The sequence below is a fragment of the Trachemys scripta genome, chromosome 15 (genome assembly GCF_013100865.1).
Source record: "Trachemys scripta elegans isolate TJP31775 chromosome 15, CAS_Tse_1.0, whole genome shotgun sequence".
Taxonomy (NCBI): Eukaryota; Metazoa; Chordata; order Testudines; family Emydidae; genus Trachemys; species Trachemys scripta.
Window position 1 is genome coordinate 15,822,110 of NC_048312.1, and position 15,595 is coordinate 15,837,704.

At 43.3% G+C, this 15,595-nt stretch overlaps 1 protein-coding gene across 3 annotated transcripts in view; it reads right to left on the reverse strand.

Moving 5' to 3' along the window:
- ZDHHC8 (zinc finger DHHC-type palmitoyltransferase 8) overlaps positions 1-15,595 on the reverse strand; it is a 237,530-nt gene that overhangs the window by 63,092 nt on the left and 158,843 nt on the right. For all 3 annotated transcript variants that reach the window (XM_034791605.1, XM_034791606.1, XM_034791607.1), the window contains exons 6-10: positions 13,625-13,716; positions 11,122-11,254; positions 9,769-9,886; positions 8,761-8,870; positions 4,737-5,773 (exon numbers count right to left, since the gene is read on the reverse strand). In XM_034791605.1, coding sequence (XP_034647496.1) covers positions 4,737-5,773; positions 8,761-8,870; positions 9,769-9,886; positions 11,122-11,254; positions 13,625-13,716 — 1,490 coding nt within the window. The remainder of the gene's footprint in view (positions 1-4,736; positions 5,774-8,760; positions 8,871-9,768; positions 9,887-11,121; positions 11,255-13,624; positions 13,717-15,595) is intronic.

Genomic DNA, 15,595 nt, shown 5'->3' on the forward strand with positions numbered 1-15,595 from the left:
AAGTATCAGGGGGTAGCCGTGTTAGTCTGTATCTACAAAAACAACAAGGAGTCTGGTGGCACCTTAAAGACTAACAGATTTATTTGGGCATAAGCTTTCGTGAGTAAAAACCTCATCCGAAGAAGTGAGGTTTTTACTCACGAAAGCTCATGCCCAAATAAATCTGTTAGTCTTTAAGGTGCCACCAGACTCCTTGTTGTTTTTGTAGATACAGACTAACACGGCTACCCCCTGATACTTGACAGTTTTTGTGTGGTGATTTAAAGGCCAGTGTCCCTGATCTTCTGTAAAAAGTAAACACAAAAGTCTTCACCTGCTCAGTGGAGCACAGCCCCAGAGGAAATGAAATGGTTAAAGGAAAATAGAGGGAACATGAAGTGCTCACATGCAGATTCTGCACAAGATCATGTATTTCCTGAGAACTTATTTCTCTGATCTAAGTCCCTTAGATTTTAGCTCAGTAATTCCCAGTTGCTCCCTCTTCCTCCACTCAGTATCACTGGGCACTTTCTATCAGTATCTCCTGCTGAACCAGCAGTATGTTAGAGGAAAGCCAAGTAAGGCAGAATAGGCTGGATTCTTCATTCCTTCTTTTCCAGGCATAGCTTTAAGCCATCTTTGCACTGCCCTGATTCTGGCCCTGACCTTATGATGCAATTAATGCCCTACGGTTGCTCTAAAATGGACTGACTTGTATTGACTGACCCTTTGTGGGCCATTTCACTGGCAGAGAATAATAGCAGGAGTGCAGTACATTCCAGACATGTTTCTTATGTTGTTTGAACAGTGCCTATCACAATGGGGCCCTGGGCCTCTAAGTGCTACTGCAATAATAAAAATGGAGGAGGGGACCAGCATAGAACAGTTACTCCAGTCCTATACTGGCCAGAGAACCTCCTCCCAATATGTGGGTTCTCTGTGGTACATAAAGCAGCTGCTTCCTAAGGGAAAATCAGGGATGTTCCTGGTATGTATTTTCCTTAAAGTTGCTTGTCAGCATCTGAATCTCTTGCTCCCCAAAAGCTGTATTCCCAACTTTAGTGCAAACTACTTAAAAACAAAATTCTGCATTGATTTACACCATGCGCAATCTTACTGAAATCCAAGGGATTACACAGGGCCTAAATCAGCACTGAATTTGATCTCAATAGTCCAGTTTCTTCTTATCATGTAGCATAAGGGGTCTGAGGATCTCCTTCATGAAACATGAGAGACAGGAGTTCGGAGAAAGTGGAGGAGGGGCATTAGCATCTGCAGTGCTGCTGTCATGGGAGGTAGAGCACTAGATGTATGCAGAGTTACCAGCACAGAACTCCTGCTGCAGCTTGACTCTTGTAGGCTAAAAGTTTCAAATGTATTGATTTTTATGCTTGACTTTGGGCACCATCTAGGCACCTAAATGGAAAGGACCCATTTTCAGATGTGCTGAGTACCTGTAACTCCCTTTAACCTCAAATGGAAGTTATGGGTGCTCAACCTATTTGGGGAAAAAAATTAGTCAGGCCACTTGTACTGCACTTAGCATTTCTGAAAACTGCAGAGATCTGACCTGTAGTGAATTTACAGACACTATACCACTTGCCCCTAAGGTGACAGCTGTGTGATCAACAAGAGACAGAGACCAATGTGATGCAAACAGCTGTTGTATCAGCATCTTCCCTCCCCACCCCTTATACTAATTACCATAGCAGCAACTGGCATCTTTGGAGCTCAAACTGAGGGCAGACTTGTACGGGAAAACAGACAGTTCCTCTTACTAAAATAAACCCATTAGTTTAATATATATGAAAAGAAGAGAAAAGGACAGAAGTGTCTTCTTGCTGAATGTTCACTATTCTACCACTGAGAAAATCATTTTAACAACTACAATCCACTAATAGGCATTGGAGAAACTTTCTAACACTGGATTTTAGGGCAAAGGCAGTAATGTTTCTGCCCTGTTTCAATGGCTTTCTTTAAATTAGTGCTGGATTGTGTAATCTGGAAACTAACCAGAGGGCATGACAGAGTCCACAAAGCATCAGGTATGGAAAAAAGATGTACTTCCCTGATGCACAGAATTAGATCCTTCCATCATGCACTCAGCTGAAGTGATTACAGTATGGGCTGTGTATTGTGAAGTCTTTTCAGACCTTCAAACTCGAGGTGCATATTTTCCCCAAGGAAGAGAGAGAACCACACGTGACTGATGCTAGCATTTCAGGAAACTGCTCAGATACCAGTTATCCATGCTCTTATTCATATCAAGCCCCAAACTGAAACCCTCCATTCTTCTGTAGAACCATTATAGCATGGGAAGTGGTGCTACAAGCTTCCCAGATGCCGCCTGCCAGCTAGCCTCAATTCTGTTTTACCAAGGGACCACCTCCATGATGAAATTAATTCGGGCTACGGGGCTGTTCATTTCTGGGTCTTTCTGCTGAAACTCATCATGAGGTAACAGCTGTGATGGGCAAAAAAGAGGGGATTTATTTAGTTATTAAAACAGCATTTATTTGGTATTTTTAAAGAAACTCACTCTTTGCCACGCTCCTTGCCTCTTATTCTTTCCTTTTGGGGGAGCATTTGTACAATAGATTTACTGGCAAGGATGTTTGCAGAAAGCAGATTTCAAAGTGATAACTGCAAGTATTCAAGGAAGCCAAATTATCAATTCTCACATGCAAGTGCTCGCATAGTCAACCAATCAGGAAACAGAAACAATATCATGAGCGTTATCTGACTAATCACAACAATCAAAAGAGGTTATCAGCTGTTTATAGTCAAGCCATATTTTTAAAAGACTTCTCCAAAAAGCTCAAATATGTTCAAATAAATACATGTGAGAAAATTCAATCAATAATCTGTTCAGTGATATGCCCCAATTCAGAACAATCTAGATTAATTTATTCCATTATTTGTTAAATCATCTCTACTAAGAAAGTGAAGGAAGGCCAATTTCACCTAGTCTGTTTTCGAATGAAAACATACTTTTACATAGAAACAGACCAGTATCTCCACTAAAGGTTAGAAGAGTAACAAGACCAACATCTGTATCCAATATCTCATACAAGCAATATAAAACAATCTAATTTTAAATTGCTACACATGCAAACCAGATTTTACAAAATGGTTTGGGCAAATTATCTGACTTGAATGAAGAGTCGCACAGCTATAGGAGTTTAATATCACTGCTTGGACCTCATTGGCCCAATCAATCACTGCACCCACCTTCATGAATAAGGCTACATTTTAGTCACGGGTATTTTTAGTAAAAATCATGGACAGGTCACGGGCAGTAAACAAAAATTCACGGGCCAGTGACCTGCCCATGACTTGTACTATATACCCCTGACTAAATCTTGGGTGCTCTGGGATTGGGGCGGCTGAGGGCGCTGTGGGTGATTTGGGTGGGGGAGGCTTGGGTGCTTGAGAGGGAGGGGGTCTGGGGGCATCATGGGTGCTCTGGGAGAGCGGCGGCGCACGGCCCAGGACCCCCGCTGGTGCTGGGGGGGGGAGGGCGGACAGCAGCGCATGACCCTGGACCCTTGCTGCTGGGGTGGGATGGGTGACAGCGCGCGGCCTAGGACCCCCACTGCTGCTGAGGGGGGCAGGAGGGCATGGTGGCCCGAGACCCCTGCTGCTGTTGGGGAGGGGAGGCACCATGGCCCGACACTGCTCCAGCAGCAGCTGGTGTGGCTGGCCCAGGGGCTGCCCGCGCTGCTCGGGCGGCCTCCGTGCTAGAAGCATCAGACGCTGCAGAAGTCACGGAGGTCCCAGAAAGTCACGGAATATGTGACTTCCGTGACCTCCGTGACAGACTCGCAGCCTTAATCATGAACAATCCATTTGTGGAAAGAGGAATGAACTGAGAATTAACAGTTCAGTAAATCAAGAGGAAAATATTTTTTGAATTAAAAGAGGAATGGCTTTGGGGAGGAAACACTTTCTCTATTTATGGACAATCCAAATAATTTATGGGATTATAGCTAAAAGTATAACCGTAACATATATAAATAATAAAATAAATAAGTTTTCACACAGAATTTTTCTTTCCTTATGCCAGGAAGAATACAGCAAGGTGTGGGTAGATGCTAATTGACCAGTGCTCTTTAATTGCCAATTCCACATTACTGGGCACCCAGAATAATCATTAAGAGCCAGATTTTACAATCCTTACTCACAATGAGTAACACTTTATGCCGCCAGCAGTCCTAAAGTAGAAGGCAATACTCAGTGTAGTTATGAGTGGCAGAATCAGCCCCATAACTTTAAATTAATTATCTAATTCATTCAATTAAGTACCTAATTAGTTCAATTAAATGCTTGTTTATGCCTAACTCTGTAAGAACTTTACAACTTCATTTAATCATCAAGACATTTCACATTATAACATTTAAACTCTTCTTTCACCAAAAGGTGTTTTACAAGCTCAATCATTTGTATAAAATGTTAGAGTAAATACTCCACCATTACTGGAACATGTTATCAAGAAAAAGAGGAAGGCCTTTAACGAAGCACTTCAGCCTACTGAAACTCCTTATTACAACCTACAGCCTGAGTAACAACAAATGAACAAATGTTCAGTGATGATAAGGTTGTGATGAGACCCAGAACTAAAGAGCTACCCACGCACATCACAATGCCTGCTATTTTTTAAGCAAACAAGTAAGCTGGGTCCTGACAATTAATAACTGCTATTGTACTCGCCTGCAACCACGACCTTGTTACTTACAAGCTATTTAAGCAATCCATACCTTTGTGCTCCCACAGATTGCACCTCTGTTATTTCCACAGTGTTAACAAATGAGACAGCCTTCGGACCTCCGTAAGAGGGTGACCTAGGCATCCCTGTAGGAGATGATGGGACCTGATGGCCTGGTGACTTGTAGGAGCCATTGCTCACCCTGGCCTGTAGTGCCTGATGGGACTGGACATTGTTATTGGCTAAATCGGCTTGAAGGGAAGTTGTGGAAGTCCTTGGTGCCCTGGCCATTGCACTTGAGAGGGAAGACACCGAGGACTGCAATATAGGGTTCCTTGTGCTAAAACTGGTCGCAGTCATCAAATTGTCTCTGGAGCCATATCTCATCACCATGCTGCGAGGGTCTTCAGACAGCGCGCTGACTTGTTGAAGGCTGTAAGAGCTAGGGGTGTCATACACACCCGAGTCTGCAAACACCGAATCCGGGTGTGAGAGGAGGAGCTTCTCCCTCTCTTCCATTTCTTTCCTCTCCTGGATGGATGCCATGATGGTTTTTGAAAGGTTGTCGTAACGGACGGGAGAGGGGTCCCGCTGGTGCGGTGCTGGGCCCCCCAGCACCGGGCTGAAACTCTGTGGAGCCTGGCGCTGCAGCTCGCTCCCCCGTAGGTGGCACATTTTGGCTGACAAATATGGCGAATGGTACCCTACAGAGCCAACAGCAGAATGGGCTATGCATTTCCTCCCAGAGGGGGACATGGAGTTTAGCAAACTGTCATAAGACAGACTTCCATTTCTGTTTGATAGGGAGTTGGGGGAAAAGATGCTTTTGTAGGGGGTGGAAGCAGCTCCTTCTGATTTTATTGGGTGCAGCGGCACTTTGTCTGTCCCTCTCCTGCTGGCAGACTTCAAGCTCAGGGATCGCGAATTCACGGCGAAGGAGTCTATCTGGAGTGGGGAGGACTGATAAGTCTTGTGAAGTGAGCTCTTCCTGTAGTTCGGGATGTCCAGGTTGGGCTCTGATTGATAATCAAGACTCCGGTTGTTCTCTTCAATCAAAACTCCTTGCTTGTGTCCCTCCTGCATGGTGATCTAAAACAGAGATGAGTATGAGAAAGGGAAAGCACCCTATGACAGAACATAGCACACTGCACTGATTTGCTTCTCCTGGTGAGTGAGAAGTGCGTAGTGAGAACAGAGCTGGGAATCAGGTTATCTCAAATTCTAAGCCCAGATCTGATACAGATTAATTCTATATGTTTGGAAGTGTCTCTTAACTTCTGTGCATCAGATTCCTCACCTGCAACACAGTGATAATAATTTACCTCAGAGGTGAGAAGGGTTAACTCATATTTGTTACATGGTAAGTATTACTGATCGTAATAAATATGCCAAGGAGCGAACACTGACAGTTGCAACAAAGCCCTTTGCAAACAGAGGTGAACACCCCTTTCAGACCAAACCCCTGTCAAAGTAGGTCAGATTTTGACTGGACAACATTGACCTTGGAAAACTTTGTCCCTACAGATTAGAAATAAAATTTTCCAAGAGTAGCTTCCAGTTTCTGGAGCCTCCATTTATTTCGGAGAGCCCAGCCACACACACTTTGGGCTAACTTTTTAATGGTCCTGAGCATCCCCAGTTCCTACTGACATCCAACGATGTGACAAGTGCTGAATAATTCTGAAATCTAGGCCAAAGCTCGTTGAAGTTGAGAGGCCACAAACTGAGCCACCCTCAGTCAAAGGTCACTTTCAAAAGTTGTGGCTTTGATGCAGAGGTGAAGGAGTTTTTCCCATTTCATGCGCTGTGTGGGGAAAGAGTTCTATATCAGACAAGGAAATGTAAACCCCGTGTTTTATTTATATACATCGAAACCATGAAGAAAGCCCCTCTGTTGTAAGCATCCACTTTAAAGTATATGCAAGATTGCCTCTAATTTTGTTCAAACTTTACTTAAAGGCCATTCTCTGCTAAGCAACTGATTTTGTCTGGTCCCTTATGACAGGTTTCACCATAACTGACAATGAATTGGTTATTGAAACTCTGAAAAAAAAAAAAGAATGATTAGTGAATGCTTATTTAATCAGAAAGGCAATCAATACCGCTCATATTTTCTCCTTTCAGTTTTTTTTTAAAAGGAAAAGGAAAAAATACAAAAAAAGCATAACTGACAAAAGGGTGCTTTTATACTCATTTTTACTTCAAGGTTGTGTCTTTGAGCTGGAAGATAGAGAATGTGCATAATAGTTCTCTACCTTCCTCCACCATGGAAATAGACTGGATTCTTCTCTGGAAAAGGGGATGATGGACTCTGCTTAATGGGGAAGCAATGATGCAAGTGGTTGGCCTATTTCCCTCCACTGGGTGTTCCACTCTCCCTTCCCCCATTTGTTTTTATTGCTCATGAATGGTGCTAGATTGACAGGCTGAAGACCAGGTACAGCTCAGAAGTAGCAGCACAATCTTCTTCACACCAGTCGGCCACTGTACTTCAAGCCTGAAGCGAGGGGACAGTTACGCCCAACTCCCTAGATGTGGCTTGGTCACCATATCTATTCAGTCCTCTAAAACTGCCAGCAAGGTTGCCAGTTGGTACCAGTTTCTGTGATGTGGCCACTTGTCTACTACAAAGACCACTAACCTCATTTGACACAGGTCAGTCAGCCTAAGGTGACTTTGTCATCTTAGGCTAGATTTGAACCAGAAACCTAGCAGTTAAAAGATGCTATACCCAATTACCAGAACCCCCCACTCCCCTGGTCTGATTAGAATTTATATTGCAGCACATCCCAAATGGAGAAAAAGGTTCATCCATTGGAGGTTATGTCAGGCACTGCATCTGGACCTGGAATACTGTCTGTACTGTACTACCCTGCTTGCACACATCAAAATTTCAGGTTAAGCACTAGCTGATGCCTGTAAATATATTTGGAACTCGCTGGCAAGCCATTTGTTGAGTAATAAAGTGAAGATGAGATCATAAGATTTTGATACAGCCAGCTTGGTGCAGTACTCACGTTCTGAAATGCTCCCTTTCACAAGGCAATTTCTGCCTCATTCTGGGGACAGATCTGGAATGCATGATTTATAAGCAGATCATGCAGTAAGACTAAAACCTTAAGTTTTTAAAGCTGGTGAAGAATCAGTGATATCTAGAATGAGCAGGCACGGCCTTCATTTTCAAAGTTAAAAGGACATTGCCAAAGCCCCCCTTTGCCCCTATCTCCATCACTGCCATTTAGAACAACCTCTTGGAAGCTTGAATCTGACTTCTATTTCATACCTCTACCACAGTCATTTCCTTGATTTCAGGTATACCCTGGATGTTACTGTAGGGTGGAAGATGGAGTTGCTGCTGAAATTAATTTTAAGGAACTAGCATGGGGGTATTTGTTTAAGGGGAAATATCCATCCACATATAAACATTTGCATGGATTTTGCCAACATACATGATAGAACAAACCGGTAATTTCTGAGCTTATTTTCCAGGACAGTGTGTCCATTTAACTGTTATGACCTTAATTTTTTTTCTGTTAACCGATAAAATAAAGGGTCATTTTTTAAAATCTGTAACCCAAGCGCTAAAAGTGTGTTAAAGCCGTTCAAATGTACATAATCTTATATTCATTTTAACAACAATATATACCCACAAGGAATTCTTTTAAAGCTCTTTTTTGCTTTGTGAGCTTACATGCTCAGGCATCACCAGAGCACATCATCTGTTGCCCTAAGGACACAAGCAGACACAAACTACTATTGACATGAATGGGAACTGGCTTTCATGTCCGTTGAAGCTGATGGGAGTTGAGAGTTCTCAGGATCAGGTCCAAAATTTGGTAAAGCAACTGGGCACATTTTTCAGTAGGGCATCATGATAATTACAATAGTACTGAAAAAAAAAAAGGTGGTTTCACACAGAAAGTACTGTACATTCCGTGTGTGAAACACCAACCTGTACAAATATTGACTTCTGTATTGGAACATTCACAAAAGCCTGGAGGTGAGTTCACCATCAGGTTGAAGTAGCCTACTGCTTGTTTGGAACAGGTTCTTCTCGACCATTGTGACATGCTCACCTGCTCAGCCGCAGCGTGGTAGTGGACTTTGGGATTGTTGCTGAAAGCTGGTCGATACTTATACATGGCAGGAGTGGGGGGACTGATCAATTTAGGTGAAAGACCACTCTCTGGAAAAACAAATATCAACAGATTGTGGACATGAACAGTATGTCTAAAATGGCACGTTAATAAATACGATTACAGAATTGTATATAAACCCCATAAATATACATGGCAATTTACAAACTGAGCACCAGTCCTGCAAAGGGTTAAAACTCTGTGTGTCTGTACTCATGTGCAGAGTCCCACTGAAGTCAATGGAACTCCACATGGAAGTAGCTACATGCATGTCTGTAACTCATTGCAGGATTGGACACTTATACGTGACACACCCTGTGGCCCACAGAGCTTACAATCTAAATAAAACAAGAAAAACATAAGACATAATAGGTCCTTGATAGCTAAAGCCAGAGTTGCCAACTTACATCTTCCCCCAATTGCAAAATACAGTTGGGTCCAAACTAAATACCCCCGCATTCAGGAGTGTTTGGATCGAAAAAGTTAGGATCAGGATCTGAACTTCTAAGCTGCCTCCTTTGGCCTAACCATAGACCTGGACTAGAACACTTTGGGTTCTGGGAGAGGTCAGATCCAGATCCAATTTCTGAGTCGAAGGGTTTATCTCTACTGTAAAGCCAAACAACTCTCTTTCTGGAATTCCAAATGACCTCTGCCAGGTCCTTTGCTAGATCTCATCCCAGCTGAAATGCAAACACACACACTTGCCTACCCAGTATCAAAATGATATATTCTGAAATAAGTGCAGTGTTTTCCTTTTACTGTCTGCAGTGAATTCTATACTTATATCAAATCCTCTTTCAAATTAAGAATTAAAAGAATTAGGAGCTTCCTCAAAAGCACAAAGAAATCCACATTCCATGAAGGTTCTGGAAGAACGATGAAAGCCCATTGACACCAAAATATTTTCATAGCATCAAAAATAAAGTATTGATCAGGCTACTATACCTTCACTGGTTCCCAGCTGCCCCTTTAGTTCAGAGTACTTGCTTGGATCTCCTTTGGGAGGCAGAGGTGGCTGAATGTCCATGGTTTTATCCTCCAGACCTTCCAGGCTAACTTTAGACTGAAAATAACCATGGAATCAATCATTTCCCTCAAGTGGTTTAGATAACAACAACATGTGCTAAAGTATTATAGATTCTAAAGACTTGTCTACACTGGGAAATGCCAGAGTGCTATACTGTGTGTTAACGAGCATGGGGATAAACACAATCTAGCACTCTATGTACATAGGCCTGTTATCTCTAAAACCTAGTTTAACCACAATCAATTGACCTGATTTTAAATCTAACAGTCCTTATCTACACAGAGTGACAGATCATGTTTAACCTCATGTTCGTTAACACACAGCATACCATTGTTGGCATTTCCCTGTGCAGAGAAGCCCTCAGCAACTAGTGTTCCTTTATTACCAAGAAGGCCATTCCAGGAGTTCTCTACATAAAGCTTGAGAGATAATTTCTAATGTCTATAAGGCTTAGCACCATAAATCTTGCAGCACTTTACTAAGGTAAAAGCATCATTATTCCCTTTATATATAAATAGAGAGCTAGATACCAGATGTAGAATCATCTGCAAAGATTGCACTGCCAGAGCTAGGAATAGACCCCAACTCTCCTGGCTGCTAGTCCTATGCCCTATGCACAGGACCATAGTGCTTGCTGAAGGTTTGAGGCTCATTGCTTAGCTCAAGTAAGCCAGGTCACCTAATGGTGCCAGAACTGCTGCGATCAGCACAATATGGTGGATTAATTAAAAAAAAAACACACACAAAACAAAAACCCAGAACAAGGGCCAGGAAGTGAAAAGACCTGTGCCAACTCTTAACTAACTGCCATAAAGAACCAATAGATAAATAATAAATTAATGGAGATATCCTATCACTCTCTTAGAGCAGACCTTGCAAGGTCATTGAATCCAGCCCCGTGCCTTCACTAGCAGGACCAAATACTGATTTTGCCCCAGATCCCTAAGTAGCCCCCCCTCAAGGGATTGAACTCACAACGCTAGGTTTAGCAGACTAATGCTCAAACCACAAAGCTATCCCTCCACACCCAATACTCACCCTTCCCTTGCTCTCCCATTAGAGTGCTATAGGAGGCGCTTCAAGGAGTCAATAGCTCTTGGCACTATTATTCCTAATTTACTTTCAAAATGCAGGGAAGAGTACTTGACTTCCTTCATGTTCCTCCAGAGGTGTATTACCTCTAAGAGCGTCCCAATAACAAAAGTTATTTTCAGTCTAGTACTGGTTTTCAAGTCGTACTCGTAGACAGAGGGTATTGAAGGCTGCTTTACCTTGCTTCGGTTAAGATTGGCTTGGATCCCATTGTCACTTATCTTCACTGTGATCTGTCGCTCGGATAGATCTGGTCTGAAGAAAGGAGGCTTCACACTCACAGCCTGCTTTTTCTTTGGCTCAACAATGTACCTGATTGATTATTCAATAATAGTTGTTAAAAAAACCCTAGGCATGCAGACAAGAAAAACCCCATGTCTGCAGTGTATGATTTAAGAGATCTGGCAAAATCTATATGAGTAAAGGACATTTATCTCAGTGGATGCTTGCCCAGCAGGTACAAAGATTAAAGTGAATCAGGAGCTGAATAGGAGATGCCACCAATAAAAAACCCTGCAATTTTGATACACTGGTCTCCAATGCTATTCAGGTGAGGAGGGGCAAGAGGGTAGCAGACAGCCACACAACCAGTAAAAGCATTTCCCCTGGATTTTGCCAGATCTCTAGGAGACGTGAGTAGTAATGTGCCATGCCAATTGTGTTTTGGAAGAGGACTTGGTTTATCAGCACCTAGAAGAGTTTAGTTATATTAGGAGATGTGGGAAAGTTAGACCCTTTCTAGGGATGATAAAATTGGAACACAGGAATGATTTTGAGCTGGTGGATCTCTCCACATCACTCTTCTCCCCCAAACCCCCAAATTTTATTGTGAAAGGAGCATTCCTGGGAGTTGGTTGAAAAATGATAGAATTTTTCACTGCTTGGGGACCGATAAATGGAGGTAAAACAATTTGATAAACTTAAAGGAGACTGCACCACCATATGATACCCAGTGACATGAGATCAAAATATCTGCACTAGCTTCTTCTAATTTGGACAGTGGACAGGACACCTCAGCAGTGATGGTTTGCTTGGTGATTTCCACAAGTTTATGAGGGAGAAGATATGTGACAGTTTGAATGGGCCTTGATAAAACATTAGGACGATATTTCCTAAAATTCTGAGTACAGCAATGGCATTTTAAAAGTGAAGATACCACTCTACACTCTATCCTACCAAAGAGACGGCAAAGGAAAAATGACTGTCCAGTTTAGGTGCCTAATCGGTTTTAACATCCTGCTCTCCTAAAGTCGCTTGACCTAATTCAAGTGCTCATGATTTGGTCAGTTCAAGAAATTTAGATTCCACTTCCAGTGCTACCACTTTAACACTAAGAATAGCCTGCTAAGCTTTGCTTGCTGTCTAATCAAGAAAAAACACATACTAGAGATAATAGTGCGTGTGGGTTGGGACAGCTCAGCACCTTGAAAAGTACATTCAGCCCACTCCCTCTACAATTCAAAGGATGTGTGTTTCTGCTGGACAGCTCAGCACCTTGGACATCTATGTTCAATCTTTTCTGTTCTATAGCAACATTAATGTTCATGACCATTGTTTCAAAGGGCACAGGGACAAATATCTGCTGAAAAGTAGGGAATCATAAATAAAATCCAAAATTGCAAACCATAGCACCAGGTGGGAAATCATCTGTTTTATGATGATGAAAGGTGTCTGTGAGATTGAAAGCTACAGCTGCCTTGAATTAATTATAAACCTAAGGGGCAAAAGGTTGGTTTTAGATACTTCATTTCTTTCCAGCAGTGACTAGAATCTTTAATGTGTACTTTGGAGGACAGTGTACCATGCAGAAAATATGTTGCGTTAGGAAGATTACAGCTGACACGGATCTGTCCAGTTATTGAATTTCACTGGATAAGCAACTTAATGAAGCCATGTTAGAGAAAAGCAGGGAGCAGGAATAGGCTATCAATCCCCCCTTTTTTTTTAAACTAGTCTTATTATAAAATGGCTCAGTAAATAGAAAAAGCTGTCGGTATTATATGGCCTGCTAACCATAAATACTTGGTTTGGGAGTGAAGATTCTGAATTATGTTAAATGAGAATGGCAAGACTAAGAGCCATGCAAAGTGCAGGCACTGTACAAGCTTCCCCTCAGCTCTACCAATGTCTTGACATGCCATACCTCTCCTCAGCAGATACTACTAGTAGGGATGAATGGGGCCAGACTCTGGGGTGGCTCAGAACATTACGTTTTGTTTACCTTGTGACTAGGGCCGGTGCAAGGAAGTTTCGTGCCCTAGGCAAAACTTCCACCTTGCGCCCCCCCGCAGCCCTGCGGCAGCTCCCCGCCCCCCCCCCCTGCCCTGCGGCGCCCCCCCCCGGCAGCTCCCCCCAGCTCTGCCCTGAGACGCCCCCCCCTGAGGCAGCTCCCCACCCCAGATCACCTCTGCTCTGCCTCCTCCCCAAGCACACCGCCCCTGCTCTAATTCTCCTCCCCTCCCAGGCTTGTGGCGCCAAACAGCTGATTGGCGCCGCAAGCCTGGGAGGTGGGAGAAGTGGAGCAGCGACCGTGCGCTTGGGGAGGAACGCTATAAAAAAAAATTGGGGGCACCGCTTTTTGGCGCTCCCAAATCTTGGCACCCTAGGCAACCGCCTAGTTCGCCTTAATGGTAGCACTGGCCCTGCTTGTGACCCAAGTTTAAGAATAACATTCTTCCTTACCTGGGAGCCAGAGGGCTGCAGAGCACATGTTCCACGTTACCACAGCATCCTCGAGTGAAAGGATTCACCCCCCCACGGAACTTACCCGTCACCTGGAAAAATATTCATTGCAGTGATCAACGCTCTAAATGTGGAAGAGGCACCCGTTAACACTTAGAACCCCAAGAATGAGTATTCCAGTCCTCGCTGTTCTGCATATCCATCACGCTTCACTTTCCCCAACTGGAGGTGATTCTTTCTTGTAAGTGCTGCTCTCTCACTCTGCCAGCCTCGCCAGCCCCGACAACATAAGAAACCTTAACACAATTTCCTAAGCCCACACTTCCCCTTTATGCTACCATCTGCATGTAGGCTAAAGGCCCCCACCCCAAAGTCCAGAGAACTCGAGGCTTCCTGTCTGCAATACACAGGCACCAGCTCCATCTCCCCGTATTCTTCTTGTTCCAGAGTCCTCAGTCTGCCCTCAGCCTGGCTGCCTGATCTGGCCTGCTTCCCTTTCCTCTGCCCTGGCAAGACATACTCTAGTAGCTCCTAAATCCCACAGACATGTCCCTTCCTATGTTCCTAATATTAGATGAGACCAATGGTTCATCTAGATCAGCATTCCATTTCCAGCAGTGGCCAATCCTAATGCTTATCTGGAAGGTGCCAGGAAGCCCATAATGGGCAGCTATGGAATTATAACATCTGCCTGGGAATTAGCTATTTTCCTAATAGATAAACCCCTCTAGACTGGTGGGATTCATTTAAAACTTTGTGTGCCTGGGATAGAGTTTCATGATAAGGGTCATTCTAGCCTTATAGATAAGAGCCCTGAGCGGATACAAAATTGATATCTGCATCTGATCCGTGTATTAGGAGGTCATCTAGTCCAACCCCCTGCTCAAAGCAGGACCAATCCCCAACTAAATCTCCAAATGGCCCCCACAAGGATTGAACTCACAACCCTGGGTTTAGCAAACTAATGCTCAAGCCACTGAGCTATCCAATCCCCCTAATTACTTACACAGCACCAAGTGTAAAGATTAAATGGCAAACACTGTCTTGATGTTCATATTTTGTTGCTGGCCTTTTTAATGCAATAGGAACCTATCTACAAGGCCAATATAGGAGATCTTTTCTTCTGGAGATTGGAAGAATGGCTTGATGGTTAAAGCATAGTACTGGGAATCAGCAGCTCTGGCTTGTATTCCTGGCTCAGCCACTGACCTGATGCCAGACCTTGAGAAAGGCACCTCATGTATCTGTGCCCATTTGTAATACAAGGATACTATTTCCTTAGCTCACAGACTACACTGTCAATTACATGAATTATGTATAAAGCACTTTGAGATCCTCAGGTGGAAGGTGCTGTGGAAGTGAAGGGTATTGTTCATTCTATTCAGGAACTAAAAATACAGTGATAAGATGACATCTTGTGTTATTTTGGTCCCATAAATGAGTTCCTGAGTCATTCCAAAAGCTCATGAAAAATGTAAACTCAACTATTATACACCCCGAAATCATACCCTCTTTAGTAAGAATAATCAGAGACAGTGAAACCTGGCATGGACACAGTAACCAAGAATTTCTAGCAAAACACCAGAAATCTGCACTATCTGGCTATAAAAAAAAAAAAAAAGAAAACCCAGGAGAAAAGGGGGGCAAATGCAGCTGAGCACATTTTGCTTGTTCATTATTTCAGATGGTGAGGAAAGTGATTCAGTACTGAGGCTGCAGGAGAAAAGTGAATGCTTTAACGCAGTGAGTCAGTGCCAAAGCTAGGAACAGAATCCACATTACCTCACTCCCGGTCCTACGCTTTAATTACTAGAATGAGCTTCCTCTGGAAAAGACCTGATCGATCATGGACCCCATCTTCCAATCAGGGCTGGATAGTCCACATGACAGAGAAGTTGAGATATCCAATGAAAGCTACATTTAGTCTTGGGCAAATGGCACCAAGAGATAGGAACTCCATTATAGATAGGT